The following is a 17,032-nucleotide window of genomic DNA, read 5'->3' as shown; positions in this document are numbered from 1 at the left end:
TAGTAACAAAAGACCAAAATGAGTATATTTCATGGCAAGTTGCAAAACACTGCAGCTTCATATGAGCTGATATATTTCTAAATTCCTGGACCCTTTTTATGTAAGGCGATTTTGAACCCCATAAACAAGTTCTAAATACGGCTGGGTAGTTGAGAAGTCAGACCTCCATATTCTGCATGAGAGCGCTCCTCATTGTCAAGCACAGCTAGTTAAATCACACTAGACACCAGTCCACAAAGACTTGGTTAGGCAACCACACATATTCTTAGCATTTCCTACCTTGCTTGCTTTCTGGCTGTCAAGACGATGAGCAGTGCTCTCCTTTGTGGTATTCTGAAAGAGAAATAAAACATAATTATATAGAACTGCACACATTCACATGTGCTCTGTGTGCGTGTGTGTCTGTGTAACTTACTAGTTCTTACATTAGACCTTTGTATTATTTCAGAATTTATGTTTTCCAACACAAAACCCAGAAGAAGGCGTTATAATTGAAAACCAAGAATGCCCTAGTGGACCGGTAAGTGCATTGTGGACAGGTTGATTCACAGGAGAGGCATGGAGTGTTACATACCTAAGTACAAAGGATGGGGAGCGTATGGGAATCGGAACCTGCATGGATGAGAGCATTGTGGTGGGGCTACAATGACACTGTCCTCTGATTTAGGAGCAGGAGTGAGCCCTAAGCGTGGACCAGATAGCTAAGCTACTTGAGAGAGCTCATATTTAAACCATTGTTCTCAGCTGTATCCATTCTTTACCTGCCCCTTTTTGGTACCCCGCCCATTTGTGAATAAGGGAACCGGACGTGAATAGAGCTTCAGACTTCATGCCGCTCAGTACGGACGATTGCCCTAGGGCTTAACGCGGCTGTGGATACATCCCCATCTGAGCTGGGAGCTGGGATTCCCAGCTTTGGTAGATGTACCATCGTAGCATAGCTGTGGTAGCAGAGACAGCAGCTTGGGCTAGCCGCCCCTGTAGGTTCCAGGGGGCCTGGGTGGGTTTGGATTCAGGTGGTGAGTTCGAGAAGCCGCCCAGGCCATCCCAGCTACGCTGCTACTTTAGGTGCTAGCTTGAGCAGAGCCAGCAGAGGATTAGCTGCCTGAGCCAGGCGTGTCACCTCCCAGCTCAAACGTAGGCGAAGCCTGACTGGGTAACTTCCCCTCGCGCTGTGTTAGAGTGCACCAACTTTGTGTGTGCTGCTGCGCTGCCGGCACAGGGTGAGTGGATGTGGTTTTATACAGGTGTTTCGTGGAAAGAAGAGCCAAGTAAATGTCATAGAAAACCTTTCCCTTCCCGTCTGAAATTGATTTATCCATTAGGATTTAGGTAGGGCCTGATCCTGAAAGGTGCCGAGCATCCACAACATCCCTTGAGGTCAACGGGAACTGCGGGTGCTCAGCCTCAGTTAGGATCAGACCCTAGGGTCTGGCACCTTTTGAAAGCCCCAATGCATATTACAAATTACTGTGTGTCTCCTACAGGGCCTGATCCTGCCCTTTTGAAGTCTATTGGACTTTTGCTATTTACTGCAGTGCAAGTGGGATCGGACCAGCAAGGCTGAGGATGACTTTATTTGTTGCTGAAATGTGGTCACCTCTGGGGTGTAATACAGGAGCAATTTAACAGCACGCAGCAACACTGCTCAAGAATGTAGGGATGGGAGTGAACAAAATCACAGGCCGCTGAAGCTGCAAGAATACTGTAGATGCTTAACATAGGCACTGTACTTGAAGATGGTTATTAAATATACAGGATATAGAATTGTGTGTGTGTGTGTGTGTGTATACACACACACATATATATATGAGTGTCTGCGTGTATATAATGTATATACAATATATGTATGTGTACATGCATGTATAAGATAACACACAACCCTTCTACCAGGGGCTTATGTATATATATATCTATGGTAAACTAATATGTTTTACAGTTCCTTGGCAAGAGAAAGATGGTGATTTTTGGAGGATTAATTCCATATTCTTCCAAATCTATATAAAACAAACTTATTCTTTCCCCTCATTATGGCCAGTTGCTGGGAACAGACATTGCTGAGATGCTTTTGGTGACTCATACGAGGGCCAGGAATGAAAAGCATGAGATACTTACAGACTTTGGGAGGCTGCCTGCGTGAGCAGCTGTCTCAGACAGATAGAGAGCTGACCGCTCCTTCACGGAGGGAGAGGAGGGTTTCCCGTGTCCTTGGTGCAGTATGCGTCTAGTGTTGTCTAAAACTGACTGTGTCCTCTCAACTGAAACAGGGACAGAGGTGTATGTTAGATATACGCCAGAGTGCCGAGGCAGCAAAGAGGGCTTGCCTTATGCACAAGCGAGACAAGTGACTGCATGGGGCCCTGACAGGAGCCTCAGCAACTCCCCACCCAATCCCTTCAGCAACTCCTGTCCCAATTGCTCAGGTCTCGAGTGGCGGGGGGAACTGGGTGGTCAGTCACTGAGGCTAGGGGACCCTGCTCCAAGGACAAGTCGATGATCTGTTTGCATGTTCTGGGACTGGATAGGGAAGCAGCCCAGGGTGAAATGTGTGGCAGATGGGGAGCCCTGCTGATCACAAGGTTCCTTCTTAACTGTAATTCCTCTGGGGTTATGAAAGAGACAATGAAACTTTCCAAACTCTCAAGGGGACGGAAATTAACTTGTGAGATGTGGGTTGGGGAGAACTAAGAGATCAGACGGAAACTAGGGGACGCTGGAACCGCCATACTGGACTGGAGCATTGGGCCATCTAGTCCCAGGTCCTGCCTGTTCCATACCATGTGCTGGAAGGAGAGACCACATCCTGGCTGCCACCTGTGAGCAGCAAAAGACATATTTTCAAACAGTCTCCTCATTCTGCTGTCTTATCAGCAAAGCTGCATTTCTGTAAGGCTCGGACCCAGACCTCATAGAGCTAAGGCAATGCCACCTTGATGTTGGAATGCAACTGCCAGAAACGAGAGGGTGGGGGGAAATGAAACTCTTATTTACTTGAAACTTTAATCAACACCCCCTTCTTATGGCCCCATCACTATGCTACCTGTGCCCCTCACAAGTAGTTAGCTTCACAACTCCCCTGTGAGGTAGGGAAATATTATAATCCCCATTTTACAGATGGGGAATTGAGGCACAGAGTGGTTAATTGATTTTCCCAAGGTCATGTGGGAAGTCAGTGGCACAGCTGGGAATTGAATTTGGATCTTAGCCTAATGCCCTAACCACAAGACCATCCTTCCTCCCTTATGATAGATATCTGCTCTTCTCCTTGAGCTGCCAGGACCCACCCCAAGCATTTGCTAACATAATTCCAACACTGCCTTATGGAGAAGGCCACAGTCTGTTGCTTGCCCGCTTGTCCACTTTCCTTTTCCAGCTAGTTCTCCCCTGCTCACTGTTACCCAACCAGTGCATGTGTTTGTAGCTAAGGGCCTGATCCTGAAGTCATTGAGCGCTTTGCCACTGACTGAGATGAGATCAGGGTGAGACCCTAATAGAGAGATGGATATTGAAATGAATACACCTATTGTGGCCGATTGGACCGTGCCAAAAGAGATCCAGCACTCCCTAGTCCAGCCAATGTATTTCTATTTTGCTTTGTCATGAGTAAGGAAGGCAGATATCCCAAATGCCATCACAAATTCCACAGCCCATCGCTTGTATATGTACAGCTATGTCCACATATGAATGCATATGGATATATGTATTTTCTCTTCTTTCTAGTCAAGATTTTATTTCCCCTCTCAGTACAAGAGAGGACCACAGCACCTTGCTTGTATGCTGCATGCCTCTTAAAAAAAACCCAGTGTTTGTGGCACTGGAATTTACTGCAGTATTTACAGTGTTTTCTACTTGAACTTCTGTATAGGAAACACCACAATAAATCCAACTTCTGCAGTGCAGTAAAGGTTGCTTTGGTTTTTACAGGTGACCACTGTATGCATATTGACGGTGCTGAATAAGTAATAATAATCCTTTTGGTTCATTATGCAGCATTGCCAGCCCCACGCATTGAGTCAGGTCCCCAAGAACCACACAATTGGCTTAAAATAACGACGCAGTGAAAATAATAAATTGGAGGGTCATTTTTTTTTGCCTTCTTGATTTTGATCCTCAGATTTCACATTGATTAAGCTTTTCTCTGCTCACATCAGTGCGAGAAATGCACTTTTCAAAACCAATGGAACGCTGAGAATCTCACACAATAATATGACCCCAAGGGATTGGGCTTTAGGTAATACATCAAGTAGCATGAGACTCACGATAAAATCGTGAGACCTGGTGACAATGACACACACACACACACTCTAGAATGGTGTGTCTCACCCTGCGATTATTGGTGACCCTTCTTGGCAGTCCATTGAAAGGTGGTAGGTCACATGGTGCTGGGTGTTCCTCCTTGCTTCCAGTTGCTTCTACAAATGCCCAGGCCTTTCAGTGCAGAAAGGAGGTTGGGTACCTGGGAAGCAGCTGGAAACAATGAGGAATGAACCTAGTTGGATCTGCTGGGGTCACTGGCGCATAAGAGGAGGAGAGGAAATAGATACCACCAGCAGAACATTCCAAATACGGGGATCTATCTAATTATTACTTTTCTATGCAAGCCGCTGTGGTATTTGCCACATGAGTATTTGAGAATGGGAAGGGGAGGATCAACAAATTGGAGAGGGTTCAGAGAAGATCCAGAAGAATACTTAAAGGATTAGAGAACATGTCTTACAGTGATAGACTCAAGAAGCTCAATCTCCATTTAGCGCAACAAAGAGAAGGCACCACAGAGGAGCCCACAGCCTGGCAGCGGGGCTCACAGGCAATGCAGTGTCTGCACAGACACTGCATCATCCTAATTACATTGACCTACGCACTACGCCTCTTGTGGAGGTGGAGTTATTAGGTTGGTGTAGTGGGGGACTTACGTAGGCAGGAGCAATGCTGTAGTGTGGACGCTTACAGAGTTAAGTCGATGTAAGCTGCCTTACATTGACCTAACTCTGGAGTGTAGACCTGACCTAGGTGTGCAAGCGGGGTTTAGGACTGGGGGTGGAGCTTAATTTTCATCACTCCCTCCAGCCCCTCCCCTTGCAAAGAACCACAGTCTATGTATGTGTAACACCAACATACTGTTTGTCGGTGGGCGGGATCGAACCTGGGACCTCTGAAGCTTAGTGCATGAGCCTCTACTGCATGAGCTAAAAGCCACGTGGCCCTAGCTCAGGCTGTAGAGCAGACTCATTAATCTCTCTCTAAGTGGTCTCGGTGCCACTAGATGGAACAGAACACCACACCCAGGAGGTGAGTGAGTTAGATATGTATGAAATCTCTGAATTTAAAATGATAAATTCAAACAGACTGATAAAAAGATAAAAATAGCGGGATTGATAATGCCGCATGAAATTCAGGTATACGGCCTACAGCTAGTGGGTCCAGGCACTTTAGAAATTAATATTATGGAGCTGCATAAATATTCTATATCCTGAAGCCATCCAGGGATGTGCTGTCTGCATTAGTTACCCTAGACATAGGTGCTAGAACTAAGGGTTCTGGGGGTGCAGCTACATTCCCTGGCTTGAAGTGGTCTCCATTATACGCAGCGTTTACAGTTTGGTTCAATGGCTTTCAGTATCCCCACTACACACATTGTTTCAGCAGACCTGCTCCTAGGTTTGTATTTTGGTGGTACTGCAGAGTACTGTTTATTATGTGTATTCCCAGAGTGCCTATGAGCCACAGAAATGGACCAAGACAGCATTGTGCTAGGTGAGTGTAAACACGGAACAAAGTGATAGTCCTTGTCCCAGAGAATTTATGGATATAACTTTTTTTTAAGCACCTAACTGAGATTTATAGTAGATTAAATCATATTCCTAGCAGAAATGAATGACTCCATTGCTAGCATGTGGCAAAATTCTTTTCCTGAGTGCCGCAAGCATTTGGATCCACTGAATGAAAGACCAAAGGGCTGCTCTTTGGATGATGGACACAGTTAGATATAAGACTTTCAGTCAAGTCTCTTCCTGTCATTTTCTTTCTTTTTCTTCTACGGTGCTTGGGATTTGCAAACCTGCTCTTTGCTTATCACCATCCCGAAAATCACATGCCTTAGATATAGGGAGTTAAAAACAGCAGCATGAGCTGTGTGCTCTGAAAGCATGGAAAGTATGCAATGACCCACAGCTTTGCAGGACAGCATGGGCACAGCAGCCACTCACTAAATTGCTAATTATAGATAATGGCCCACACAGCTGAGGAACAACAATTCATTCTGGTAACCAGAAAGCCAGGCTATAAACTGTCTGCAATTATTAAACAGCATTTTATACAGGGTCTAATTATTTGACATTCAGACAGCAACTGGAATCCCAAAGCGCTTCACAAACTATAAACATATCGTCCTAGTGCAACGTGGCCACCTCTGGGGCAAACCCTTACTGATCACAAAAACTGCCATGGAATCTCTTGGGTCTGGTTAAAATGTTTGAGACCCTGGATCGCAACATCTCATCCGAAAGCTCTAGTAAACTGTACGGGACTCAATTTTCTACCTTCCCTCGATGAAGGGCCAGGCTGACCCTGCTAGAATTTGTTTTATTTATTACAGCCGTCCCAGTAGCACTGGGCAGATGCTGACATAAATAAAACAGACCCTGCTGTGGCCCCAGGGAGTCTAGGGGTTTAAAAGCTGATACTCTGATCACGACAGCCACCCTCACTGGCCGGCTGATTAAAATGTGCTTCCGTGACTGCTGCACCCTGCAGTCAGTCCTGATTAGGAAAACCTGCCGTTGATGATTTCACTGGGAATTTTGCCTGAGTAAAGATTGCAGGGTCTAGCTCTGATTTGGTTCCCATTGTAGACCACATCAAAATGCCCATTGGCTCCAATGGAGCTGGAATGTCGTGGAGTATTTATAAATTGAATCTGGGAAGCGGCGACGGTTTCGGTACCCCGGCAAACACCTCTGGGTAGTCATCTAGTTCGGTTAGCTGTAACCTTCAGCTTGGGCCAGCTGGCGGGCTCAGCTCAACAGAGGCCTGGAGCGGCAATCGAGGCCCAGGAAAGCTGCAGGCACGAGCTGAGATGCAGCGGGTAGAAGTCTGCAGTGGCCCAGCAGTGGAATGGCAGGAGGTGCTGCAGGCCTGCTGAGTATCAGCTAAGTGTATCAGTGGTTAGCTTGCACAGTGCCTGTCTGAGCTACGCCCAGCGCCAGCTAGCGGCCATTAGTCGGTCACTTTTCCAATCATTTAATTCATCTTTACCTTAAAACACACGCCTACAGCCAGAATCTCAGCTGTGTAAATTAGTGTAGACACATTCAAGTTAATGGAGCGATCCTGATTTACAGCTGCTGAGACTCTGCCCCGCAAAGTACAGAAGAGAGGACCAAATTCATCCCTGGTGTGACTCCACTGAAATCAGTTAAATTACACCCGGGGTAGAGTTTGACGCGTTGTATATTTCTGTTGTCAAGCCTGTGTTTAAAGCAAGTTTTAGTCTGGTGCTCAGTCTCTAAAGCTAGACTCAGAGTCTCCCAATGTTACGAGGATCTTGGAAAGCTGCATAACACAGAACCTGAGAAACCTACACTTTTCCCTGCTTGAGAAATTATGCATCATATTCATTCATATTAATTGATCAGTTATTAAACTTCATGGGGGGTGTGTGTAGTGATAAGCCCTAAATCGTAAACACAAACAAGCATTTAACCACTTGACACTGTAGCTAAAACCACCAGAGCACACTGCCTTCTATTGAAGGTAACACTACAAGATGAAGAAAGCGTCAGAGCTACATAGGAAGAAGGTAATGATAATGCAAAACTCAATACAAAATTCTTTCTTTCTTTTCTTTTCTTAACTATGTTAGCTCCAACAGCCAGAATCCCAATAAAGGAAAACAAAATTCTTTTGCCACTGAGAAAAAAACCTATCTTTAAATAAGCTAGCAACCCTGATTGGCTTCTCCTGCCATTAAACCATTATGTGCTGTAGGGAAACAATGCCACCCACCTGTTAGCGTCCATCATCTTTCTTGCTAGGACTTTTCGTAGACCGGCTAGCACCACCGTCCCCAGTGAATTACTGAATGACTGAATCACCTAGTGAAAACCAGAAGCTGCAAGCTCTGCACCCAGTCTAGCTGAGATGATCGGCTAACAGCATGTCATCAGCTTTGCTCCTGAAATCATCTGCACTGAACAAACACAGCTGCTAAGCAAACGCCCTTAGTCCCACCATCTGAACCCCACCTTGACCATCCCAGTAGTGGTGATTCTGTATTTCCCTGCCTGTTACTGTACAGTGGGATGGCGTAATGGGATCTGAGCTCTGCCGTGTGGGCTAATGTGTTTGCAATTTGTTTTTACAAATCCAGTGATGTGAAGTGTGAAACTGAGCTCTCAGCTCAGTAAACTCACATCTACGCAAGTCAGCAATGCCAGGCAAAATAGCTTCCTCTTCTTGCTCTGAAAGTGTGGCTGATTAAAGCCACTGGAGACCTCGCCTTGGATTAAGCAGTTTAGCGACTGAGCGTAACCCACATGGCTGTATGGTCTTTGACATATTCCAAGCTGGCTGGTTTTGTTGCATAGAATCTCTAGAATCCCAGCTATTCTTTGCTGTGTGGGAAGGGCTCGGAGTCACCCAGCTGCTAGGTCCTCTGCAGGAGCTGCTTCAGACTCCTCAGCAGTGTGTTTGTGTGGCCGGCTGGAGGGGTGTTCTGCAGCGTTCTTTGCCACTGCCCCCACCTCCATCTCCACGAACCTCGCCAGGTCACCCACCCTGTGCGTTAGTGAAACCTGGGAAACTCACCATCAGCCTCCATGAGATGGAGCCAGCGCCGATCAGTGACCCCAGCCCTCAGTGTTTGTGCATCAGAATCACAATTTGCCTTCACCCCAGCTTTAATGGATCATGTACCTGTCGCTAGCATTGAAAGTCAGTTGTGCTGAATCACGCCCTTCCCCCTGCTTCACGGGGAGATAATCAGTCCCCTGACAAAAGGCCTGCTCAATGCGAGCGCCACTCATGTGGCTGGTCTTGTGGAATTCTCATAGCTGGGTAAGCACTAATAATAGCTGGAGAAGAAGCCAGTGTGGCAGCTTAATCTGGGAGACTAGGCACTCATTGGCCCTGTTAAATCAATGGGAACAAGTTCAAATCTCTTCCTCCATTCTATGGTGTGACAGCCCATTGTGCTGCTGTCAGTTCCTTGATCCCATCACTTTGAGCAAAGGCCAATGGGCCTTGTTCAGCCCCGCGCTGGGTCCACATTCCTCATGGAATGATCCAGCGACAGCAGCTCTGCAGGAGCCCTTTTGTCACTGCGGTGAATACTAACTATGTGGGATGCAGATGGGGGAGGGCAGGGGAAGCTCAGAGGACTGACCAGGCAGACTAAATCACTCTCCCTTTCTGAGGACCAGGAGTTCCCACAGCTGGGCTGAAAGGGGAAGTGATCCTGGGGATACACCCCTGGAACTAGTGGAAAATGCTATAGACCTTCTATTGGCGTGAAGGTGGGGGCACAGGCAGGTTTTCCTCAGGCAGCTCAGCAGTGGGATAAAAGTGCCTTTCAGCTATTTCTGACTTGTCTGCCCAACTCCAACTTGCTGTTGAGCATTTGGGAGACACATGAGAAAAATCATTCAAAGGCCATGTGCTGATTTTGCCAATGTGAGTAGAAAGGGCAGCATTTGGGGAGGGCAGGAAACAGCTGCTTAAAGTGAGGCTGCTGGCAGGAAAGAATCGGGAACACTGATGTCCAGAGGCTTCCTATTTATTCTCTCTTGCTCCATACCTTCTGGAGCAGGTTTTTGCTGGTTTGCAAACTGCCTGTTTCCCTCTAACTGCCAGTTTTGCAAAGTCCAGTTGGAATCTGAAATTCAAGCTGGGCTCTTTCTAGGGATGGGCCAGCATGGGATAGTTCATTATTGCCAACCACAAATAGTCAAAAATGATGAGTCTGTTCCCAAAAAATCATGAAATTGGCCTAAAAATCACGAGGTGTTTTTTTTTTTTAAAATACAGCTTGGTTTTTTTTTCCTTTCTGGTTTTTGACCCTTTAGGTGCACCTGAGTCACATTTCCAGCCTTTTCTCCACAGCTATGAGGGCTAGAAATGTCCCTTTAAACAAAAAAGAAAGCTGAGATGCTCATGTATTCATATGACTCCAGCAACTGGGGCTTTAAGGAAAACACTAAGTAAGTGAGCTGGTAACACTGTTTTCAGACTGCAAACTCTTAGGGGTAGGGACTGTATTTTATAATGAGTGTGCACAGCAACTAGCAGAATGGGGCTCTGATATCCGTTTTTGGGTCTCTAAGCTCTGTCATGGTTGGAAAAGCTTGGAAAAGAGGCGACTAAGGGGGGTATGATAGAGGTCTATAAAATCATGAGTGGTATAGAGAAAGTAAATAAGGAAGGGTTATTTACTCCTTCTCATAATACAAGAACAAGGGGCCACCAAATGAAATTAATAGGTAGCAGGTTTAAAACAAACACAAGAAAGTATTTTTTCACGCAACGCACTGTCAACCTCTGGAACTCCTTGCCAGAAGGTGTTGTGAAAGCCAAGATTATAACAGGGTTCAAAAGGGAGCTAGATAGATTCATGGAAGATAGGTCCATCAATGCCTGTTTGCCAGGATGGGCAGGAATGGTGTCCCTAGCCTCTGTTTGCCAGAAGCTGGGATTGGGTGACAGGGCATGGATCACTTGATGATAACCTGTCTGTTCATTCCCTTTGGGGCACCTGCCATTGGCCACTGTCAGAGGACAGGATACTGGGCTTGATGGACCTTTGGTCTGACCCAGTATGGCCGTTCTTATGTCATAGATGCAAATAAATTATCATAATACAAATCTTTACCAAAAATAAAATATAAATCAGCTTTTTTTAAAAAAAGCTTGGATTTAAACATCCTCTTGCAGAGGTTTCAACCCACCTGTTGCATAGTAACCTTGTATTAGTGCCTTAGAATCCTGTTGCAACATTGTGCTAAATACATGTCAGCTGGAACGTGAAACTGACTATAAACAAAAGAGCAGAGTGAAATGCAAAACAAGTAAATACAGAGCAGCTCTGGTGGAAAGGAAATTCTTTCAGCTTTAATAATCTAAGGTGTTATGAGCAAAACAAGTTAGGATTTAAATATATTCTAAATGGCCAAGATTTTCAAAAGTGACTAATTTGGGTGCTCAGTTTGAGGCACCTTAAATGGGCCTGCCTTTCAGAAAGGCCCCAACCATTGAAAATCAGGCCCCTTGGGCGGCAGGTAGCGGAGGCCAGGCTGGGGGAGGCTGTGCCTTCCCAACCAGCCAGGCTTGGCTCCGCCCACACTCCGCCCCCTGGGTTCCCCTTTGTGTTGCCACTGGGCTCCAGGGGCTGGCCACGCCGCCTCCCTTCCCAGGGCTGCAGTGCCACTGCACGCTCCCCCTCCCGGTGCTCCCAGGCTGGGGAGGCTGCGGGCACTAGCACTGGGGGGGCTGGCGGCCACGGTGGGGGGGCTCTGGGTTCCAGGGGGCGTAGAAGGGGGGGGCTGGGAGCTAGCCTCCCCAGCCCGTAGTTCCTGTGCTGCCCATGCAGGCCCCCTTTTAAGGTATCAGAGGGGTAGCCGTGTTAGTCTGTATTCACAAAAGCAATGAGGAGTCCGGTGGCACCTTAAAGATTAACAGATTTATCTGGGCATAAGCTTTTGTGGGTAAAAACCACCAAATAAATCTGTTAGTCTTTAAGGTGCCACTGGACTCCTCGTCGCTTTTAAGGTGTCTCAAGTTGGGTACCTTAGAACTGAGGCAACCAAGTCATTAGTCACTCCTGAAAAATCCTGGCCATATAACTTGAATCTGACAGTTCTTTGCAGGTGGCATCTCACAATTTAATACTCCCATGCCATTTAAAGAGGTCCTGAGGTGACTCAGTAAAACGCAGCCCTGGACTGACACTTTGAAGCACTGGGCTGTTATTTTTGGTCTTTGTAAAAAATTCAGGCTCGATGGAATGCAGAGACACTATTCCTGGGGTGCAAAAAATGCAAAGACGCTTCCCCAAGTAACAGCTGCTCGTGGTATTGCTGACTGGAGAAGGGCGGGGGGTGCGGGCAACGGGGCAACTGGTTAGAAAGATCCATGCTTAGAGAGGGCTTTAAGCCACGCCCAGGCAAGCCTTCCAGGCATTCTGAATTTAATTGACTAGATAGATGAAACTATGGCTGCAGATTCACAATTGTTTTACCAGTGGGGTCACGCTTTGTAGTCAGCTTCCATTTGTAAAGGGTTGAAATAAATGATTAGCAGATGTTTTATTCAATGTTTAATAAATTATTATCGATTCCATCAGGTCAATAGGTTGCTCATAACCATGCCTTATAACCATCTATAACACTTCTGATGTGCTTAGTAGCCTATCACAAGAGCTACTCTTGTCTGTAGCACTCTTGTAACGTATATTAATCAATTCTTAACCCTTTATGGATTTTAGTCTAAAATGTGATCACAAATGGATCCTCTGACTATTATTTAAATTGCCTCTTTTGTTCTACTTTTCTACCATACACATCTCTTTAATATCTAACTATCAATTATTAACTATTATAGTTGTTGTTTTTACCTCTGAAACCCTGCAACCAAGATCAGTGCCTCATTGTGGTAGGTGCTGTATTTACCTACAGGGAGAGTCAGTTCCCATCCCAAAGAGCTCACAATCTCAACAGTAAGATGGACAAAGGAATAGTATCTCCAGGTTATAAAAGAGGTTAAGTGACGATCCCAAGGTCACGCAGAAAGTCTGTGACAGAGTTAGGAACTGAATTCTGCTCTCCTGAGCCCCAATCCAGTGCTACAGCCACAGGATCATTCTTCCAATGGAAAATTGATCTTTATTTAGATGTGACTTTTTTGATAACTTATTCTCTTAGGCCTTGTCTACACTACGGAGGGAGATCGATCTAAGTTACACACTTCAGCTATGTGAATAACTTAGCTGAAGTTGATGTACTTAGATCTACTTACCATGGGGTCCACACAATGCGATGCTGATGGGAGATGCTCTCCCATCAACTCCCCTTGCACTCCTCATTCAAGTGGAGTACAGGAGTTGATGGGGGAGCAATTTAGTGGACTAGACCTGCTAAGACCTGCTAAATCAACTAGACCTGCTAAATCAACCGCTGATGCATCTACTGCTAGATGCACTAGACCTGCTAAATCAACCGCTGATGCATCTACTGCCGTGCGTCGATCCCCCAGTAAGTGTAGACAAGCCCTATAGTCTCCTTCTATGGTGCTTTTTGACTCATTGGTGTGACTTGAAGCTGAGCAAAGAGTTGATTCCTAAAGGTTCTTCCACCCTGTGTGTGGCCAAACTACAGCTGACAGGCTCGTAGTAATATCTTTGCTTCTGACAATAGCACTCGGAACAGTAGTACGGAGTTGGCCATTGGTTTCAAATCTTAATGCGGAGAAGGCTCGCCTTTAGTGCTAGGAATGCCATGCCTTTTAAGGCAGCTCTGTTCTAATCACCGTGAAGTGACATCCTGAGAATGTCAGGACAGGTCTGAGCACTGTATGTGACTCCTTTTGCTGCATGTACTGTATGTTTCTGGGATGCAGAAGGAATCCCAGTACATAAAGGCAAGTAAATATCTATGCCCCATAAAAAGGGGTCTGACTGTATGCTTTGAAACAGTGTTTGCAATGCTGTTGACCTTACAGGTTAGCTGAGTGGAGATTTATGCTCTGCTATTGCATGCCTGTCACCAATTAAGTCATAAGTAATTGTTTCAAAGCTTTCCCATATTTTCTATTAATTTAGCGGTGGTAAATTATCATATGCACCCATGAAACTATAGACTGTTCTTAGTCAGTAATGGCCAAGAGATCTATCTTCTGCTCTCAGGGGTGTCGGAACAATTTTTATAGTGAGGGTGCTGAGAGCCATTGAATCAAATTGTAAACCCTATATATAATGGGATCCACTTCAAGCCAGGGGGTGCGGCAGCACCCCTAGTTCCAGCACTTATGTCTGCTCTGAAAAAACTAACCCTATTTGAAAAAATCCCAACAATATCTGCAAAAACCAAACAAGCATAGCCCTTGTATTCCACTAGCATTTCCCACTCTTCCCAAGAGAGGCAAACTGTTAGCTAGGATTTGGGGGCGGGGGGAGGGTGTGAATGGAGAAGGGGGGAAGAGGACTGCCTATAAAAGAGCAGAAGAGAGAAATCCTACTTTTTTCATGGTGGTGTTTTAGAATAGCTCCACATTTTTTGATCCGGGCCCCAAACTTCTCCCCCGTTCAGGGGATGTGTTTGCATCCAGTTCTGATAACAGTGTTAAGTTTGTGGCACCATTTCAAGTCCACAGACAAAATCTGATTGTTATTATTTGTTATTTATTTATATTACAGTAGCACCACAGGACCACTCATTTTCGGGCATCATTGTGCTAGGCGCTATACAAAGACATGGCCCCTGCCCCACAGAGCTTACAATTAAACATGATGTGAAGGGAATTCTGCCCTTTAACCGAGGCATCATGAACTGGCCAATTCCTCACAGCAGTTGTTGCAAAGGGCTCAAGCATAGAGATCTGAAGGTGCATACACACAGATCTATTGCTCCCTATACAAATGTAAAGCTTCCAGAATGCATCTCCTTTCTCAAAAGCCAGCTGCTCTCAGTGCAGTTTTGAGAGCTCCTGCCTGGAAAAGAGAAAAATTCTTCTGGGAAATCCATTCCTTGTGGTAGGGATGGAATAAAGAGGATCTGAGCTGTGCCAGGCAATGAGCTCTCTAGAGATCAGGAAGTAAGTGTGTGTGTGTGTGTGGTGTGTGTGTGGGGGTGGTACTTAGTAACCTTGAGTCACCACTGAATGAGTTACTGGTTAGTAGCTGACACTATGGAATTCTCTGTGGGGATTTCATCTATGACATCTTTGAGAGGATGAGCTAAAGGACAAAATCAGCAGAATGAAATCAACATTAGCCCAACATTTCCTATGGGTATTGTTGGGTGCTTAATTATAATAATATTTTGCTACTTTCCAGACATCTCTGTGTCTCTCAGATGTCGTCTGCACGCAGGTTTAGTACTGGTATAGCTATGTCCGTTAGCGGTGTGATGTGTTACTGATTACATTTATACCATTACAACCCCTCGAGTGGACATGTTATACTGGTATAAAGGTGCCTAATACTGATAGAGGTTATTCCCAGTCCCACCTAGAAGTAAGCTGTACCAATATAAAACACCTTTAGACTGATGTGCCCGTGCCCGCACTCGGGGCAGTTTTACTGCTTTAGCTATTCCGGGATAGTTACAGGGGTACAACTTCTGTGAGTAGATGAGCCTGCAGCTTTTCAGGAATGTGCTCAGGGAATCATCTTGAGCTTCGTCTGTTTCCTTTCTTTAGAAATAACTAATAGTTCAAGGCACTTATGGGCCTGAATGTGCATCATAACATTTCCCACCCACAGCCGAAGGTTCTCTTTACTCTCACTTAGACTAGCGAACCATCTACCACCTGGTGTCGGCCCGGGGGAGCTTCTTCTCATTTTGTTCCCCTCTTTAAGTAGCTGTTATAGCAGATGGAATCTCTTTCTCTCTCTCTCTCATTTTTCTACTAAAAAGAAGCTGTTGAAGCTGTTTTTAGCCAATGACTGGGAGGGGAAAGATCAGCCCTGTTGTCCTTGCAGGAGTTGGCAGAATGCTAGTGGGTAAATCCCAGAAAGAAATAAGAGAATAAACAAATGAAGAGCATATTTTGCATGTCAGTAGCACCTGACAATTTAAACCTGCTTGACCACAGGATAAAAAGTAGTACACCTCTTTTAGAGACACACAGGGCCAGGTCTTTGGCTGATGTAAATCCACTGACGTTGGCGGAGCTATGCCATTTTACACCAACTGAGGGTCTGGAGCAAAGAGGTTAAGGGACTTGTCCAAGGTCATGCAGTTAGTCAGTGGCAGAATCAAGAATAGCCCCTAGGATTCCTGACTCTCAGGGCCCTGCTCCACCCATTAGACAACACCTGCACTTTAGAGCTGCAGCTCTGGTGCCCATTAAACAAATAAGCAAAGCAAATAAGCAGCAATGCAGGAGAGAGACTGAAGGTACAAAGAATCTGACAGATCTATGGGCTTGTCCAAAGGTGCTTACCGGGCTGGACAAGTGAATAGAAGTGACAAAAGGATTTCCAAAAGTTATAACCTATAAGCCTGATCCTGAGAGGTACTGAGCAACCGCTGATCCCATTGACTTCAGACAGGAGCTGTGCACCTCTCAAGAGCGGGCCCCTTGAATGATCCCTGGATAGGGACACACAAATGCTTCTTTCATTGTTTGATGTGTGGGAGCATAGAGGGGTGAATCAGATTCTATCCTTAGCAAAATCTATGCTGCCACTTGCTCCTGAAGGGCGTAAATTGAAGTGGGACCTGTTTCATCCTGATCAGTCTTCAAATGCCACATAGATGCAAATTAGCAAGTCACATGCGGTGTTACCTCTTAGAATATCATCATCTATCTAATCTATCTATCACCACCGCCATCTGGCTAGCTGATGTACAGAATGCACAGACCTTGCACAGATTCTACACCTGATATGACTCCCACAATGGGACAGCCCCTTAGTATAAATTGATGGAGCTCTGTTAAAGTAACTGAAGTTGAGAAACTTGCCCAGTGAATTTAAAATGGCTGCACTGAAGCTAGAAATAGTGACAACCTTGGCTGCTTCATTATGGGGGAAGGGAGGAATGGTTTTGTCACCATGTTAAAACCCCTCTCTCCATTTCAAGCATCCCATAATGCTCAAGTCAACATTTTGCTGCACTAGAGAGAAAATAGAACCCATGGTACAGACACAATAACCTCCCTAGGAAAAGAGACCACAGAGATCTGGATTTACTAGGTTCCAGGCTGACAAAATTCATTGCTTTCCAATGGCAGCAAACTCACTTGGAGCTTCATACTGTGAGGGGCTGAGTGCCCTCAGCACCCACTGAACTTCAGGACTGGGCCTTTTGCAATGGTACAT

The 17,032-nt window shown here is 45.6% G+C and overlaps 1 protein-coding gene across 4 annotated transcripts in view; it reads right to left on the bottom strand.

The window, feature by feature from the left end:
• The window catches only part of XIRP1 (xin actin binding repeat containing 1), a 46,764-nt gene that overhangs the window by 10,364 nt on the left and 19,368 nt on the right, over positions 1-17,032 (bottom strand). For 2 of the 4 annotated variants that reach the window (XM_043541611.1, XM_037891157.2), the window contains 2 exons: positions 2,116-2,258; positions 280-333 (listed from right to left, as the gene is read on the bottom strand). In XM_043541611.1, the coding sequence (XP_043397546.1) occupies positions 280-333; positions 2,116-2,258 (197 nt within the window). Of the gene's footprint in view, positions 1-279; positions 334-2,115; positions 2,259-8,805; positions 8,925-17,032 lie in introns of those variants that run through there. The other 2 variants (XM_043541612.1, XM_037891158.2) reach the window with 2 other exon arrangements.

Source organism: Chelonia mydas, chromosome 2 (assembly GCF_015237465.2).
Source record: "Chelonia mydas isolate rCheMyd1 chromosome 2, rCheMyd1.pri.v2, whole genome shotgun sequence".
Lineage (NCBI taxonomy): Eukaryota > Metazoa > Chordata > Testudines > Cheloniidae > Chelonia > Chelonia mydas.
The sequence above is the reverse complement of the archived record's forward strand: the minus strand, read 5'-3'. Positions and strand labels throughout refer to the sequence as shown.